This window comes from Castanea sativa, chromosome 3, assembly GCF_040712315.1.
Source record: "Castanea sativa cultivar Marrone di Chiusa Pesio chromosome 3, ASM4071231v1".
Lineage (NCBI taxonomy): Eukaryota > Viridiplantae > Streptophyta > Magnoliopsida > Fagales > Fagaceae > Castanea > Castanea sativa.
In genome coordinates this window covers 28,208,832-28,227,030 of record NC_134015.1, presented here as the reverse complement: position 1 = coordinate 28,227,030, position 18,199 = coordinate 28,208,832, and the positions used below count along the sequence as shown (strand labels likewise).

General features: G+C 38.3%; 1 protein-coding gene across 1 annotated transcript; it reads right to left on the bottom strand.

Moving 5' to 3' along the window:
• Positions 1-828: 828 nt before the first annotated feature.
• Positions 829-3,354, bottom strand: LOC142628775 (putative helicase MAGATAMA 3). Its single transcript, XM_075802814.1, has 4 exons — positions 2,326-3,354; positions 1,836-2,160; positions 1,106-1,361; positions 829-1,018 (listed from the first exon to the last, which is right to left on the bottom strand). The coding sequence occupies exons 1-4, from the start codon at positions 3,352-3,354 to the stop codon at positions 829-831; spliced, it is 1,800 nt and encodes a 599-aa protein (XP_075658929.1).
• Between the last annotated feature and the right edge of the window lie 14,845 nt (positions 3,355-18,199).

Here is an 18,199-nt window from a genome sequence, read left to right as displayed (position 1 = left end):
GTCTATATATATATATATATATATATATATATATATATATATATATATGAACCTCTAAACACATTATTTATGTAAATTATCTCAAATAGTTGAACATTGAAAAGTTTAATATTTGACAAAACAATATTAAAAATAATAATATAAAATATTACTAAAGAAAATTGCGAATCTATCGGTGGCTTTAGACCACTGTTTGGGTGTGAGACTAGTATTTTACATTACTTTTTAAGTTCAACAGGTTTCGAGCAGTAGACTTACTTGTAGGTTTAATAGATGGACATAGTTGATTACAAAAAAATGGACATAAACATCCATATAAAGTCAAAAATTTGTCAGTTCAATTTAGAAATTTGCAATCTTTTGATCTATACATACTATACTTCACTGGGGTTGTGATTTAACACCGGACAAATGATAAGCATATAACTTTTTATGGTTTTATACGGGATGATGTTGTATAAATGCTTAGAGAAAGAGAGTGATAGAGGTAGAGGCTTCCAGCTTGAAGAGAGACAATTAGATTTGAGAGATTAAAAAGAGGAGAGGAAGAAAAATAATTAGGGACCATCGGCTAAAAATAAGCATAAATTAATAAATAAAAAAGAGAAGACAATATCCATAAAAAATAAAAAATAATTAGATGATTTGTAAAATTAGAAGGCTTCTAATAGTAGAGTTTGTTATGAACTAAAATTCTCAAAAGTAGATGTGTTCTAATTGGAATTGGTCATATATAAATATATATATATATATATATATATATATTAATATATTTATAGTTTTTTTTACAATAATTAGTGGTCTCTCAAAATAATATTTATTTTTTGTTTATGGCAAAATTAAGCAAGTCATCATATTCAGCAGCTCCTTCTTGACCTCCAACATGTATTTGGTCAAGTTCTCATCTTCATCAGCATTATAAAAACACCGACGATCTTTTGCATCACAGACAATTGACTTCCAGACAGATTGACTATTTAAAAGGGTTGTTTCATTTCCCAAAATCCAAAGACAATGTCTGTGACAGCATAAAAAAAGTAGTAAATAACATAAACATAGGAAAGTTAGAAAGCATCTTGTTAACAATGTGCATTTTAAGCCCTACCTGGCCCTTGTCAAAGCTACATTAATTCTACCATGATTGGAAGCAAAACTAATCGATCCATCACTATTACATCTTACAGTAGATAGGATTATGATATCTGCTTCTCCACCTTGGAACCCTTCAATTGACTTCACCTTTACTGCAAATCCATCGAGGTTTTCATACTTCTTCCCAATTTGCTCTTGGACTGCAATAACTTGCGCAGTGTATGGAGATATAACACCAATGCTAAGCTTCTGCTTTGAGCCATTCCATGCTGAGAAGGAAAATTAATAATATTAGAGGAAAGAAGAACATAATGCCTCAACTTGATGAACTATTTTTCAAGAGAGGAGAGATAATAAGCATGAACTAGTGGTGGTTATGTATAGAGAAGAAGCTGAAAGGATGTAGCTAAATCTGTGTTGATTTTGCTGTAATGTTCTAGTAGATAACATAGCTATTATTAAATTTAATGTAACTTTGATATTATTCAAGAATCATTTTAATAATCTTCAATTATTAGTTTAACTATTTCCTTATTAACACCATTCTATTCTCATAATAAACTAAAAACATTGGAGTAGAAAGATGAGAAACATGACAAACTCAAAAGGGCCAGCTTTGTATGCATTATTTAGTCGATTATCTTAGTTTGACAATAAAAATCAGATTCATGAATTCTAAAAAATAGGATGATAAAGCTACATTCAACTTAGAGACATTAACACCTGCCTCACTAATTAAATACCTTTATACAGATTATTCACTACTTTTATTATAACAGCAACTTCAACCATATTTTTCCAGCTATGGTGAACACCATCCGGTTCTTCTATCCCACAAGAAATATTTATGAAAGAATATGAGCCAAATATTTGACCCAGAAGATAGCGTTTTACAAAACCTCTTTTAGCATTTGGTGCATCTACAATCTTATTGCCATAGAATTTGGAATTAGGGAAGAAACTTATAAGTGGATGCATCCCGTACTGGATATTCAAAAAGTGCTTTGAATGGCCCATAAGACTCAATCGTTCAAATAAACTTCTCCCAAAGCCAGCTCTGGCAGAAACCTATTACAAGAGCAAAATAGCAAAATAAAAATACATTAAATTCATAGATAAGATATACACAATCATACATGAAAGTGAAAAAAAAAAAAATGACGTCAAAAACTTTCATTAGGAAACCTCATGTTTTAACTTAGTAAGAAATATGACCAAGGAGCATTTACTTACATTGCAATTAACCATTGCAGGTAACTGACAGTGATCACCGAAAAGAATAGCATGCCTAAGGCCAGGCAGTTGCAATGGTATGATCAATTCACACTCTTTCAATTGTGCGGATTCATCAATGAGCAACAATTCCAGTGGTTTCATATTAAGTGAATGCAGCATATCAGAACTAGAGGCAGTGCAAAATATTAAGGAAGCTCTCTGAAAACAGAATTTCTTCACTGAGCTGGGATCCATAGCACTTGGAAGGTCAAGTGAATCAAGAGCCGTCAGCAGTACCTTGAGAATGTAAATGCATTCACCCCTTTTCATGTTCAGCAAGGTTGATATACACTTAAAAGAGTTATGACAACTCTCAGTATTCTTGTGATTAGAAAATTGCACCAGCAGCTCTTCACAATTTATGGTATTCTGAGACAACAAAGTTTCAAAAGTATCAAGTACCCTCATAATTGAAACCATTGTCTCAAAATTATGATCCAATATGAAGCTGCGGGCTATATGAGTACAGAAAATAGAGATCGATCTTCTTAGCAATATGGCAATTGATGTGAATCTTTCTATTACAAATTCAAGAAAGGTTTTACATTCTCCTTTGCTATAATTCTTCACACTGTTGCGCTCTTTCTTTTCCATCAATTCACCATCCATGAAAATATGGTATTGTGAAACCCACCCTTCAAGAAATTCAATCATTGAACAAGAATAATGCCTTAAACCTTTCAATGGTCCCAGCACCTCTAAAAGCCTTTCAACACGGTAATTCAAATGTATCTGTTTAACGTCTGAAGCAACTTCCAACAGGTCTTCGCTCCCCATAAAGAGAATATTACCCAACGAACATAACAAAGCTTCACTTATATATCCAGCTTCAGGTGAAGCTTTCACCAGTTTTAGCAGATGACATGCTGCTTCTGTAATTGCAACATTTGTTGGTGCACATACAAGGGTCCTACAACTCATTCTTTGGAGAATAAAGAGCAAGATACTTAATGTCATCGTCTTCCCTGTCCCCGGGGGACCCCCCATATAAGTTCAACTGATGACTTGTGATAACACTGAAATTTATGAAGAGAAGCAAGAATTGCCTCCCTTTGCGAATCATTTAGCTTAAACAGTAAAGTTGTGTAGATTTCTTCATTCTGGATAAAATAATTTTTTCCAGAACACAGTGAACAATTTTCCTCAGCCTGTTATTCATAATTAAAATGTCATTTTAAGTTTCTATGTACTTAAGAGTACCTGATGCAATACAAAAGCTAAACATTTAAATTTGATTGCAAATTCTGAGAAAGAAAAGAAAAATAAAGGACAAATTGAAGAAAATGTTATATATAGAGTTATTGAATAAGAAATTATGTAAAAGAGAGTTGATAAGTACCTTAAACCAGAAAATTGGGAAAATGTATTTATTTGTTTTTATTTTTTAGTAGATACGATAGAATTTGAATAGATGGCATTGGTTCCACAATGATTACGCTTTATCGTCAAAATAAGATAACAATTAAGTTTTGGTATAGACAGGATTATCAACAATGTATTAGTCCGACTAATACATAAGAATAAGAATAATCCTGTGTTGGGTAGTAATTAATGAAATTCCATCTAGAATAATTTTTAATCTCTCCTCTCTGATACTAAAAAAGTATAATTGTATTTAAATAGATTAGGCTTATACATCCACTGGACAAAATGCGATTTCCAAACATCTTATCACATTATTTGTGTAGAGCACTTCCTTGACGATTGATAGATTTCCAAACATGTGCAGTGCATTCCATATATTTCGGCTTGTTGTAATGTTCCTCAAGAAAACCACAAAGTTTGGTTTATGGATGAAAGACTGGACTTCATTAATGCAACATGATGCTTTGACTGTAAACTCAGTACATGTCCATTCAGTGACTAATGCTAAAGTCCATGTTCCTCCCTCTTGTTTTAAGTCAGAAATAGTTTGAGGTTTGCTATCTGTGAAAACTAAAATGTCTCCAGGGAACATTTTGTATGGCTCACTGCTACTACACTCGTACATCCACTGGTCAACCTTAACATGATATACACATTCTCCACATTCCTCAAGGGAGTTTACACCAGCATAAGGTGCTGAGGATATAGAGTCCAAACTTGAAGACAGTTCCGCACGTGTCTTTTCCAAAAGGGAAAAGATAAATGAGCCGAAGTACTGTTGCACCGACCGAAATGATTCTGGTATTTTTTCCACCTATAAGAATGTAATAAAAGTTATTGATTTAGATTTCATTATAGAGCAATAGTTTTTTTAGGCTTCTCTTCATTACTAATTTTATATAGGATTTTGTTAAAAATGCCTTAAGATAAATAAATAAATAAATATATATAATGTTTTATTATTTTTATAAAATTTTCAAAAAAAAAGAGTCAAACTATATACATATATAAAAAAATCACACACAATCCTAATGAATTTGTGTATGTAAGTCAATGTATTATTAACACTTGTGTTTTACTTTTTGAGAAGTGTAAATTACAGTTCATAATTGAACATTTATTAATTCTTAATACGGACCCTTTTATTTTATACTCTAAACTAAATCAATTTTTAAGGCCTATATAGTAAACATAAGCTTTATTATTAGGAATAAGGATACCGTATCCTTCACACAACATTCAAGAGTTATTGGCTTTTGTATGTTATGAGTTGTGTAATATTAAATTCGGGTTTCCACTCCCTTGTGTGTGTATTCAGTTCGTGACTTTCTAATAACAAAAAAAAAAAAGGATACTGTGTTAGAATTCAAGTAATCATCCTCTAATATGGGGTGTGTATGTGAGAGGGTGGTTAGATGTATTGAATATAAGATTTGCCAATAAATGAGAAGGAATTGAAAAATTCAATCGGAGGTAATGTTTTTACTTAGTGACTCCCACTATGATGCCAATTTGCTTCAGTTCTAAGATATGAATTAAGTAGATAAGGTGAATATTTGAATCAATACATATAATGACCCAACAAATTTCGCAATAAATTGTTTATTTTCTAATAATACAGCTAGATCAACCTAGAATAGTTTTCACTGTAAATATGCAGTCATATGATATCTGTATTAGTATAAAAATAAAATTGGATCATTTTACACTCTTCAAGGATTTAGTTACTACTATTTTGAAACTTTAGGAAATCAAATTGAAACGTCAAGTGAACTTTAAAAACAAAATGTTGTGTTTGCCCAATAAAAACACCACCCATATCTCATATATAGATCTGATTATCCAGACACAAGTATTTAGTTTACAAAATTTATTTACAGTTGCTTTGAAAAACCATTGATTGATTAAAATGAATTAAAATCGAAATTCAACCAAATTTAGATTAGAAATCTAAGAACTATAATAATGCATGGCCCTCTTTTTTCGTTACTATTTTTGGGTGCCATTTTTATTTATTTACTATCTTTTCGTTTTTTTTGGGCCTAGATAAGCCCAATTTATTTGAAATCTTGAACGAACCTCAACTTATTTTTTTTACAGTAGTTTTTATTTTTTATTTATTTTTTATTATTATTTTTTGTCATTACTTTTCTTTTCGGAGGGGATAAAATCACCTTTTTTTTACAGTAGTTTTTATTTTTTATTTATTTATTATTATTATTTTTTGTCATTACTTTTCTTTTCGGAGGGGATAAAATCACCTTTTTTTAAAAAAAAAACTTGGAAATCAATATGTGATCTATTGTTAGTATTCACTTCTTTGACTGGAAAAATATTTAGGTGTTATGCAATACAAAAATCTAATCATAGTTGAGACTACATGCACAATTCAGATATGCACGTCCACAGTCCACAATATCATGTAATGTACACACCCTAAATGTAAAGATTTTAAACAAAAAAATACTATCAGGAAAATATAATTTGTGCTTCACAACAATAATGGAAAATAAAATTTATAAATGGACGCATCTAACAGAAAAACAGAAATGAAAAAAAAAAAAAAAAAAAAAACCCAAAACCTGACCTTGTTCATATAGAGATCCTTGTTTAGAACATCTTCAAGACACCACGAAAAGACTACATCAATCAAACTAAGCTTGTTAGAAGTTGCTTTCTTCTTCTTAGAACATTCACCTTCCATTTTTTTTTTTTTTTTCACTCTCTTTCTATGGCTCCTTTAATTTTATCTCTCGTCAACTTGAAAGCCTGAAATTGCATCAAACACATTATTGAATCATCTCTTCTAGCTAAGCCATATATAGTATACAACTCGGATTAGTTGAAGAGCCTGAAATTGCATCAAACACATATATACAACTCGGTATATATGTGTTATTTATACGGACATTGAGAAGCCGAAGAGATGGACAAGTGAGCTTCCAAAAATGGTTGTAAATGGGGAGTGTCGTTTACGTGCCCAATAACATAGGGAAACTGAAGGGTTCTGTGGTTATGTATACGTATGCATTGCTCACTTTAATTCTTGATTAATATTTAATACACGATGTTGTAAATGCTGGAGTAGTGTCAAGTAGTGTTGAAGGGTGATAAGCATAGACGGAGTCAGGAATTAAATTTTGGGGGAAGCTTAATGTAAGCTCATCCACTTTCATTACATTTATTATGCTACAATGAAATAATATCAATTTCATTGAAGTAAAACTATTATTTATACCACCGCATCCCCTTGGTGCGATGGCCACTCTACAAGTATAAGTGTTTGTGGGGTGTGGGGGGCAGGGGCCCGGATTCAAGTATCCAGGAAGGAGCTTTATATACATATACACTTAGATTAGACTAGAGTAGAATTCTATCTTATATATATATATATATATATAAAAAACTATTATCTATTTTTAAGTAGCTTTGTTGTTTTCATATCTTACAAGTATAGTACTTTATTAGAAATTAATCCCTAACCAAAAAAACCAAATAGATATGCTCCACAAACCAAAACAAAAAAATGTAAATAAAGTTTAAAGTAAACAAATATTTCTTAAAAAAAAAGGTTAACAAATAAAAATTAGTGTCAAGTAAAAAAATTTATGGTTAGTGGGTTACAACCACTACCCATTATCTTGGTTCTATAAAAAATTATTTTTTTATACAACCTATTCAAATTGATCACATACTATCTCAGTTATAAATCAAATTACAATTAAAAAAAATTTCTTCTTTCTTATTTGAACCTACTTGAAGTCTAGAAATCCAATCAAATCACAATTAAATTATTTTTTCTTGCGTCCCTTACTTCCTTAACTATTGGATCTAAGAGGCTCACCGTTGTTGCATCCATACACTTGATCTCATAAGTCCAACAAGTTTGACACTTATTGTCAAGAGCTCAAGTCTCGACACTCAAGCGCACATCTTTCACCCTCTCTGTCTCTCACGTTTAGTTTAGTTTAGTTTGATTTTTTTGGAATTTGATGGAAAGATTTGGTATGTAAGATTCACATTGATTTTGTTTCAAATCTTTTAAAGGGCTGGGCTCATTTTATGGTAAATTTGTTGATTGGGCTAAGTTTTCTTTTACTTTTTATTATCAATTTTGTTGTTGAGTTAATATTTTTGGGCTTTTTAATTTATTTTTTGAATTTTAGATCATTAATTTTTTTTTATGAGCTTTTTCTTTGAGTTTAAAATGACAAGTTTAATTTTATTGAGTCAAATTGCTAAAAATTAGGTAGTTATATATATATATATATATATATATATATATATATATATATATATATACTATTGATTTATTTTCAAAATTTAGGGGGAGGGGGGAGGAGGTGAATGAATCCGTCCCAGTGATACCCAACTTTTAAAAGCTAGCTTGAAGGAATGAGGTGAAGCCCAAATTCTCAACCAACCGAGAAGAGCATTGATTGTGCTCGTCAATTACGATCTTGAAGAACAATCGAACCTGTATTGACCGTACATGTAGGTATAAACCTTGAACCAAGTAGTAGTACTTGCATATCCAGATATTTAGTTGATTGATGATGCATTAAACATGTTTATATTCAATGATATATGATACCCAACTCCAATCTGTTGATGAAGCATTTGCATCAGTCTAACTATTTGAATATTTTAACAAATATACAACTAAAAACTAAAAAAAATCCACACAACAGTCTCAACTTGGTCTAAAATACTTGGCTAGGAGCAGTGACACGCCACTTATGGCGACACACTTTCCTCACCAAAGCCAAAATTTAGTTTTTAAAACTGTATTTCTGCTTCAACTGTCTCTCTCTCTCTTCCATCTTGTCTTCTTCTTCTCTCTTGCTTTGTCCTCTCTCTCTCTCTCTCTCTCTCTCTCTCTCTCTCTCTCTCTCTCTCTTAAGGCACGGATCAAAGCAAATCCGTTGTTGGTTTGAACATCGGTGTAGGGGGCGATGGTGGTGGTGAGTTGTCGTGGTGGTCTATCCTCTCTCTCTCTCTCTCTCTCTCTCTCTCTCTCTCTCTCTCTCTCACGTTACTGCTAATTCGGCGAGATAGGATCGCCGCTGGATTTGGTGGCTCGAGGTTCTCTGGCTCGGTTTGGCAATGGTGGCGTGGTTCCGTGATGGTTTAATCTTGGGTGCTTGATCTTGAGTGGTGGCTAATGGTTTGATCTTGGGTGTTTGATTTTAGTTTGGTTGTGGTGGCGTGGTGCCGTGACCTTGTTTTTGGTTTTGGTTTGGCGGTGGTGATGCAATGCAGTGATATTGGTTTGATCAGCAAAGTGGCTGATGGTTTGATCTTGGGTGTTGTACATGGTGCTGGCGGTGGTTGTGTTTGGGTTTAAAACCTTGGGTTGTATATGGCGGGTGGTGTTGTCTTGTGGTGGTTGCCTTTGGGTGGTGGTGTTGTCTTTTGGTGGTTTTGTTTGAGTTTAAACTTGGCTTGTATATGGTGGTGCTAGAAGGTGGCTGGCTAGTGGCTATGGTACGGTGGTGGCAATGTATGTTGAGAGGAGAGGCAAGAAAGAAAAAATAATTATTTAAATGAATTAAGAAATAAAGAAAAAAATTTTATTGCAAAAGAAAATAAATATTGAGTATGATATTTTTACATAAAATATATGGATAGTTAATCTATAAAAAGTAAAGTTTTTTGAGTTAGTTTAGTTAAATATTTGATGAGACTAATCTGATGAATGCTATGAGGATTTAGTTTAAGTTGGTTATCCAATAGGACCAAAACACCCTTAACGCAGCTATAGTGTTTTGGCCAAATATTGCCCTGAATTACGACTCCATAGCCACAAAAACTGGCTAAACCAGTTGCCAGTGCCAAGGATTGAACCACCTGGAAAAAAATTCTTCTCCTTAAGACATATTGATGATCTTATGTTTAGAAATAGAAACTAAAACTATTTATTCTAAAATGAGTAGATATTTCAAGTTTTCAAAAAAAAAAAAAAAAAAAAACCACACATTAAAAAAAAAAAAAATTTCATAGTTAACTTAGGACAACAAGAATGGTGGATTTAAATCTTGAACATTTTCGTTAGAAATATCATAAAGTGTCAATTAGTGTAAATTAATAAAATAAAATAAAAAGATTTTTTTTAGTTTTTAATATAACTAGTGTGGGGAGTAAAGGACCCAAGCAGGCATTTGGGCCTTTGGGCTCTAGCAAGGAGAGCCGAATTGCTCTTGAGCTAAGGATTTGTTAGTGCTGCGAATCAACCCATACGCCGAGGGTCCGAGGATACAGCCGAGGGTGAGTTTCTCCTTGGACCGATCCAAGAGAAGTCGGAGATTCACTACGAAGGTCAAGACAGAATTCTGGAAAGACTGTTGGTTAAAAGGGAGAAACCCTGAACCTTCTAGATACACCAGTGTTGGAAAAATACCAAGAGCAAAGGCTGCCACCTCCACATTAAAGACTCTGCACCTACCTCCCTAGCCGCATTAATGGGGAAGTGACCCCTGAACAGTAGAACTGAAACTTCTAGTCACTATTCAAAGGCACTAAGAAAAGAAATATCTAGAGGATAGAGGATTTGAGCAACACGTGGATAAAGCATCAGAAAATGAAGTATTTAAGGGGGGTGAAGGTTAAAGAAAAGGGGGGTCGAGAATTAAGAAAGAAATTAAGAATTGTAATCTTTAAGAAAGGAAGAGAAATAATATAACAGTTATCCTCGGCTCACGTCTGAGGAGGCCTATCGGCAATTATCATTCAATATTTACCGGTGTTTGTACTTCTTAGCCTGTTGTCAAGTTCTCAGTACTTCTAACCTAGATTTCAAGCCCACACTCTACAAATTTTATTGTTTAACGCTCATTGGGCCTGAGCCCATAAATTTCTTTGGGTCCAGGTGCAATTGTGCACTTACAATTGTCGCCGTCTGTGGGGATCTAGTTTTAAAAGAGCTGGGATACTATGGCAAGCGTAGGCTTACACCATGCAGAGTCTCAAGGATCACAACCGGAGGATCTTTTTGAGCGTCTAGAGCGTCAAAGGGATCGTGAAGGAAGTGTCCATACGGAATACCCTAGGGCTAGCCATACTCATGGCGAGGGTAGCGCCACCCACGAGGATAATGCTAAAGCCATGCAGAAGGAGATTAATCATTTGAAAAGAAAGCTACGCCGCGCCAAACGTAAGCCTTCACCGTCCTTGTCTAATCCTTCTTCGGAGGAGGTTCGGGGAGGCAGTTACAGCTCGAGGTCATGCTCACCCCCCAGCGCAATGTCCTCTTGTGAGGAGGACGACCCGCCAACTCGCAGACGCAAGAAACTTCCTTCTAGGGGCTTGGGGAACGACGCTATAAGTTGGGCATTGCACCAACTCTCTAAATCTCCATTTTCACGGAGGATCGAGAAAGGGAGGCTTCCCAGGAGGTTTACCCAGCCTACCTTTACCATTTACAATGGCCGGACTGATCCGGTGGAGCACGTGAGTCACTTTAACCAGAGGATGGCGGTTCACTCTCATAATGAGACCCTGATGTGTAAATTTTTCCCCTCTAGCTTGGGACCTGTTACTATGAGGTGGTTCAACGGCCTTAAATCGGGGTCTGTAGGTTCATTTGGGGAGCTTACTAGAGCATTCGCTTCGCAGTTTATTACGTGTAGCAGAGTACCTCGGCCATTGGACTCGCTGCTATCCATAACCATGAGGGAAGGGGAGACGTTGAAAGCATACTCCGACCGGTACTGGGAGATGTTTAATGAGATAGATGGTGATTTTGATGAGGTGGCACTCAATACCTTTAAGGTAGGTCTTCCTACTGATCACGATTTGAGGAAATCCTTGACCAAAAAGCCTGTCTGTAGCGTACGTCGCCTCATGGATCGTATTGATGAATACAAAAGGGTAAAGGAAGATTAGCAGCAAGGAAAGGGTAAGGAGAAGGTTATCCCACAAGCGAGAAGGGATTTCAGGTCGGACAGATACCACAACAACAAGCCAAGGAGAGATTACGTCAGTCAGTTCGACTCGGCAGCACCTCAGGCCGTGAACACTGTATTCCGAGAACCAGTACACCAATTACTAGAGAAAGTTCGTAAGGAGCCCTTCTTCAGATGGCCTAGTAAGATGGCAGGAGACCCTGCGAAGAGGAATCAAAACCTCTTTTGTCAGTACCATCAAGACGTGGGCCACACTACCGAGAACTGTCGGACCCTTTGGAACCACTTGGAGCAGCTTGTTAGTGAAGGAAAACTGAAGTAGCACCTATGTCAACCTAAATGGCAGGGCAGTCAATCTGGCTCAAACAATCAGAAGAATAATCCATCTCGGCCGGCATTGGGAACAATTAACGTTATTTTCGCTGCACCTGGCAGGACCGGCTCAGGTCCCACTAGGGTGATGACGATTTCCCATTCTTAGGCCGAAGAAGCAGGCTGCAGGCCGAAGAAGTTGAAGGTGACTTTACCCGTCTTGGGATTTTCGGAGGAGGATAAGGTTGGTACCATTCAACCCCATGACGATGCTCTTGTGGTCACCCTCAAAATAGGGAATTATGATGTAAAGAGGGTGATGATTGATCAGGGCAGCGGTGCAGATATCATGTACCCTGATTTATTTAAGGGGTTGAGGTTGAAGCTGGAAGATCTTACTCCTTATGACTCGCCACTCATAAGCTTTGAAGGAAAGGCCGTTGTGCCAAAGGGGCAGATTCGTTTGCCCGTTCAATCCGGCTCAGAAACGGTTGAAGTAGATTTTATTGTGGTTGACGCGTACTCCCCATATACAGCCATCCTCGCCAGGCCATGGCTGCACGCTCTGGGAGCCGTCTCCTCTACCTTGCATGTTAAGGTTAAGTTCCCCTCAAGGGAATATGTTGAAGAGATCCTCGGCAGCCAATCGGTGGCCAGGCAATGCATATCGGCCGCAGTGCTTCGTTAGACAGAAGCCGAGTCATCGGCTTTGTCCATCCAAGACTCATAGCAATTAACAGCTCCGGATGCACTTGGAGCAGTGACAGGAGAGGAAGCTGTTTGTGAGGAGTTAGAGAAGTTTTTGATAGCGGATGACCCAGAGAGGTTCTTCCAAGTTGGCATACGTTTGCCACACCAGGAGAAGATGGAGTTGTTGGAATTTCTGAAAGACAATATTGATGTTTTTGCGTGGGACGCTTATGAGGCTTCAGGCGTAGATCCGAGCTTCATTTTTCATCATTTAAATGTAAACCCCGCCGTTGTTCCGAGAAGGCAGCCACCTCGTCGTTCTTCCAAAGAACATTCCGAGGCTGTCAAGGAGGAGGTGCTCAAACTCAAGAGGGCTGGGGCCATTAAAGAGGTTTTCTACCCTGAATGGTTGGCGCATACGGTTGTGGTCAAAAAGAAGAATGGAACGTGGAGAGTATGTGTGGACTTCACGGATTTGAACAAGGCCTGCCCCAAGGATTCATTCCCAATGCCGCGTATTGATCAGCTTGTGGACGCCACTGTCGGACATCCTCGTATGAGTTTTTTGGATGCCTTCCAGGGTTACCATCAGATTCCATTGGCATTGGAGGACCAAGAGAAGACTGCTTTTATTACTCCAACAGGGAACTACCACTATAAGGTCATGCCGTTTGGGTTGAAGAATGCTGGGGCTACCTACCAAAGAATGATGACCAGAATGTTCGAACAACAATTAGGGAAGACCATTGAGGTGTATGTGGATGATATGGTGGTGAAGAGTAAAACAATACCTTCACACGTCAAAGATCTGGCCGACACCTTCCAGGTGCTAAGAAAGTACAAGTTGCGCCTTAACGCCTCAAAGTACTCTTTTGGCGTGGGATCTGGAAAGTTCTTGGGATATATGATTACTCATAGAGGCATAGAGGTAAACCCAGCGCAGGTTAAGGCTATTCAGAATTTGCAGCCGCCTCGAAACCCAAAAGAAATCCAGAAATTGACCGGAATGATTGCAGCACTGAGCAGATTTATCTTTTGGTCAGCTGACCGGTGCCATCCTTTCTTCCAGTTGTTGAATAAATGGAAGGGGTTTCAATGGACCAAGGACTGCGTGTTAGCCTTCCAACAGCTTAAGCAATATCTTTCTCACCCACCAATTTTGTCTCGCCCCGAGGCGGACGATGTTTTGTTTGCTTATCTGGCAGTAGCCGTCCACGCGATCAGCCTGATCCTTATAAGGGGTGAGAGTGGGGTGCAAAGACGGGTCTACTACGTTAGTAAGTCTTTGAATGAGGCCGAGGTGCGCTATCTACTCTTGGAGAAAGCACTTCTGGCCATAGTTCATGCCACGCGCAAGCTTTCTCATTATTTCCAGTCTCACACTGTGGTGGTTCTGACCCAATTGCATCTCAAGGCGGTGTTACGCATCGCCGATTACTCTGGTAGGGTGGCAAAGTGGGAAACCATTTTGGGAGCCTTTGACGTTAAATACAGGCCTCGCACCTCCGTGAAGGGTCAGGTCCTTGCTGACTTGGTGGCGGAGTTTACTGAGTCATTGCTAGAAGAAACTCTAAAAAAACACACATGGGTGAAAATTTAGTTGGTGTGATCACAGCCGCAGCATCCCCGACTTGGAAAATGTATGTGGATGGGGCAGCTAATCAGAGAGGGTCTGGTGTCGGACTTGTCCTGGTATCCCCTGAGGGAATTGTCTTCGAAAAATCTCTAAGGCTATCATTCTCGGTTACCAATAATGAAGCCGAGTACGAAGCGGTCCTGGTGGGCATGAACATGGTACATAGGATGGGTGGAAAGGAAGTCCATGCGTTCTCGGACTCTCAGCTAGTGGTCGGCCAGGTCACCGGGACCATGGAGGCTAGGGACCCAAGAATGCAGGAATATTTGGCCCAGGTCAAGCGTTAGCAAGCTGAATTTGACTCCTTCGTTTTAGCTCACATTTCTAGGAGTGGAAACACCCATGCAGATTCTTTAGCTACATTAGCAACATCTTCGGCTCAGGGTTTGCCTAGGATTATCCTCGTGGAGGATTTACTAGAGCCAACTCTTACCATTGTCAACGCAGCTCGTATTCATCTGATAAGGCCTGGACCTAGTTGGATTGACCCGGTTATATCTTTTCTTAAGAACGACATCCTTCCCGAGGACAAGTCTGAAGCAGATAAGATACGTCGAAAGGCGCCACGTTTCTGGTTGTCCGAGGACCAGAAACTGTATAAACGATCCTTCTCAGGACCGTACTTGTTGTGTGTGCACCCCGAATCAACGGAAACACTTCTGGAAGAACTGCATGAAGGGATTTGTAGGAGTCACACTGGGGGAAGATCCTTAGCCTACAGAGCTTTGACTCAGGGTTATTGGTGGCTTAATATGCAGAGGGAGGCTCAGGATTATGCTCGAAAATGTGATCAATTCTAGAGGTTCGCCCCTAATATTCATCAACCTGGAGGGGTTCTAAATCCTTTCTCCAGTCCCTGGCCTTTTGCACAATGGGGATTGGACATTGTGGGGCCATTTTCGAGGGCTGCAGGAAACAAAAGATGGCTGCTTGTGGGGACGGACTACTTCACTAAATGGGTTGAGGCTGAGCCCTTAGCAAATATCAGAGACGTTGATTCCAAAAAGTTTGTTTGGAAAAATATTGTCACTAGATTCGGAATACCACATACGCTTATTTCAGACAACGGCGTTCAATTCGATAGCAAGGCTTTTAGGAAATATTGTGATGATATGGGCATCATAAATAGGTATTCCACCCCAGCTTATCCTCAAGGAAATGGGCAAGCCGAGGCCGTTAACAAGGTCATAGTCAGTGGGCTCAAGAAAAGGTTGGACGATGCGAAAGGCAGGTTGGTAGAAGAACTCCCACATGTTCTGTGGACGTATCGGACTACACCGCGCAGGTCCACGGGAGAAACGCCATTCTCTATGACTTATGGAGTCGAGGCGGTGATATCTCTGGAATCAGGTTTTCCCACCCTGAAGACGAGTTCTTTTAGCCCGGAGAATAACGATGGCCTACTGGAGAAAGGTCTTGATTTAATTGAGGAACGGCGCAAGGTAGCTATGGTCCAAATGGCTTATTATCAACAGAAGCTTAAACGGGGATATGATGCCCACGTGAAGCTAAGGCCACTCGCACCTGGGGTTCTTGTACTAAGAAAAGTTGTGGGCACCGCTAAGAACCCGGCTTGGGGTAAGCTAGGACCGAATTGGGAAGGTCCCTATCGCATTGTTTCAGTAGTTGGCATAGGGTTGTATCGTTTAGCTGATCTAGATGAAAGAATTCTACCACACTCCTAGAATGTAAATAACCTTCGAAGGTATTATTATTAATAAAATGTGCTTTTTTTAGTTACCAATTCAAAGTTATAAGTACTTCGGGGTTTACCGTTACTATTCTTAAGTGTCAAACAGAAACTTGGTTAAGTATGGTCCTCGGATCACAAACCTTGTGGAAATTGATATCTTATCATTTGTTAAACAGAACCTTAGTTATGTCGGGTCCTCGGACCTCCTACTTTGGGAAAATTAACATTTGAAGTTACTATTCTTAAGTGTCAAACAGAAACTTGGTTAAGTATGGTCCTCGGACCACATACCTTGTGGAAATTGATATCTTATCATTTGTTAAACAGAACCTTAGTTATGTCGGGTCCTCGGACCTCCTACTTTGGGAAAATTAACATTTGAAATTACTATTCTTAAGTGTCAAACAGAAACTTGGTTAAGTATGGTCCTCGGACCACAAACCTTGTGGAAATTGATATCTTATCATTTTTTAAACAGAACCTAAGTTATGTCGGGTCCTCGAACCTCCTACTTTGGGAAAATTAATATTTGAAGTTACTATTCTTAAGTGTCAAACAGAAACTTGGTTAAGTATGGTCCTCGGACCACAAACCTTGTGAAAATTGATATCTTATCATTTGTTAAATAGAACCTAAGTTATGCCGGGTCCTCGGACCTCCTACTCTAGGAAAATTAACATTTGAAGTTTCTATTCTTAAGTGTCAAACAGAAAGTTGGTTAAGTATGGTCCTCGGACCACAAAGCTTGTGGAAATTGATATCTTATCATTTGTTAAACAGAACCTAAGTAATGCTGGGTCCTCGGACCTCCTACTTTGGGAAAATTAACATTTGAAGTTACTATTCTTAAGTGTCAAACATAAACTTGGTTAAGTATGGTTCTCGGACCACAAACCTTGTGGAAATTGATATCTTAGTCACTGTTCTTATTTTTATCACATGCTTTGTGGAAATCAGTATCTTACCATTCATTAACTTAGGTCTTAAGTTCTATATCTTTAAGTGTTAAACAAATTTTTGTAAGGAATAGCCCTCAGACCTTACATCCTACTGAAAGTAATACCTCAAATTACAAAAGTTTAATCATTATATGAGTTTTTTTTAACTAGGGCATTGTTTAATGTCCAACTAAGTTAATCTCTGCCAGGTTTTTAAATGTTCTACTTTGCAAAGCAAACATGCGTAGGGTTGTTTGGAGGTTATAATTGTGCAACTCCTGGAGTTAGATGTGTTTATTCTGTTCTTCCTTTAACTATGTATTAGTGAGAACTTTCATGACAAGCACAAAAAGAACAAAGTAAAACAAATACAACATGAGTGAAAGTTGAATAAAATTGTCCTTCATTAATTATATACATCAAAAAAAAAAAAAGGGAGTACATGAAAGTCCTAAGCCAGGCCCTAAGCTTAGGTAGGAGGGTCTTGGAGGGAGCTGCTGCCAGCCTCAATATTCTTCAGTTCCAGCTCAAAGGTAGACAAAACTTGCTTCCCTTTGTCTGTTGAAGGAACGAGGGGCTCCACATTTTGAATTTGCTCTTTCTCGGCACCGCCACGCTCGTCCTTCTCTTTATGGGAACCTTCAGGTTCTGTAGGATCAGGAACGAGTTCTTGCACCACAGGAGGAAGGGCAGGGGAGGCAGCAACATGAGGGTCTTCTATTTCTTGTATATCTAGGGGAAGCCAAATGTTTTTGTGCTTCCTCAGCTCGGAAGCTTGAGGAACCCCTGTTGCATTCATGGCCTCTCCCCAGACCTGTTGACAGTACTCTCGGTACAAAGCCGCAAAGGCTTCTGTCAACTTTTCTTGCGTTGCATTTACTCCCTCTTGATAGCTGGCCTTCTTCGCGGCCTCCGGGGCGTGCTTGTGGGCGCGAGCCTCCTCCTTCGCCAACGTAAGCTCCTTCTCCAAGTCAGAGCATGCCCGTTGGGCTTGAGAGAGCTCGTCGTCCTTTTGGCGAAGAAGCTTACGTTGCCCCTCTACTTGGTTTTCCATCTTCTTTAAGCTGGCCTCAACACCATCCTTCTCTCTTTTTAAATCGGCCAGCTGCGATGTGATCTTCCCATTCTCTGCTAGGACCTGGCCCAGGGACCTTTCCGCCTCTTGCCGTAGCTCTTGCTCCATCCCAGCGCGCTTCCGAGAATCCTCCACGAACTTCTCGGCTGTGAAAACTTCTTGGATGGCCTGCAAAAAATGTCAGGGGGTTAAATATGGTAAAGTATTTACAGATGAATC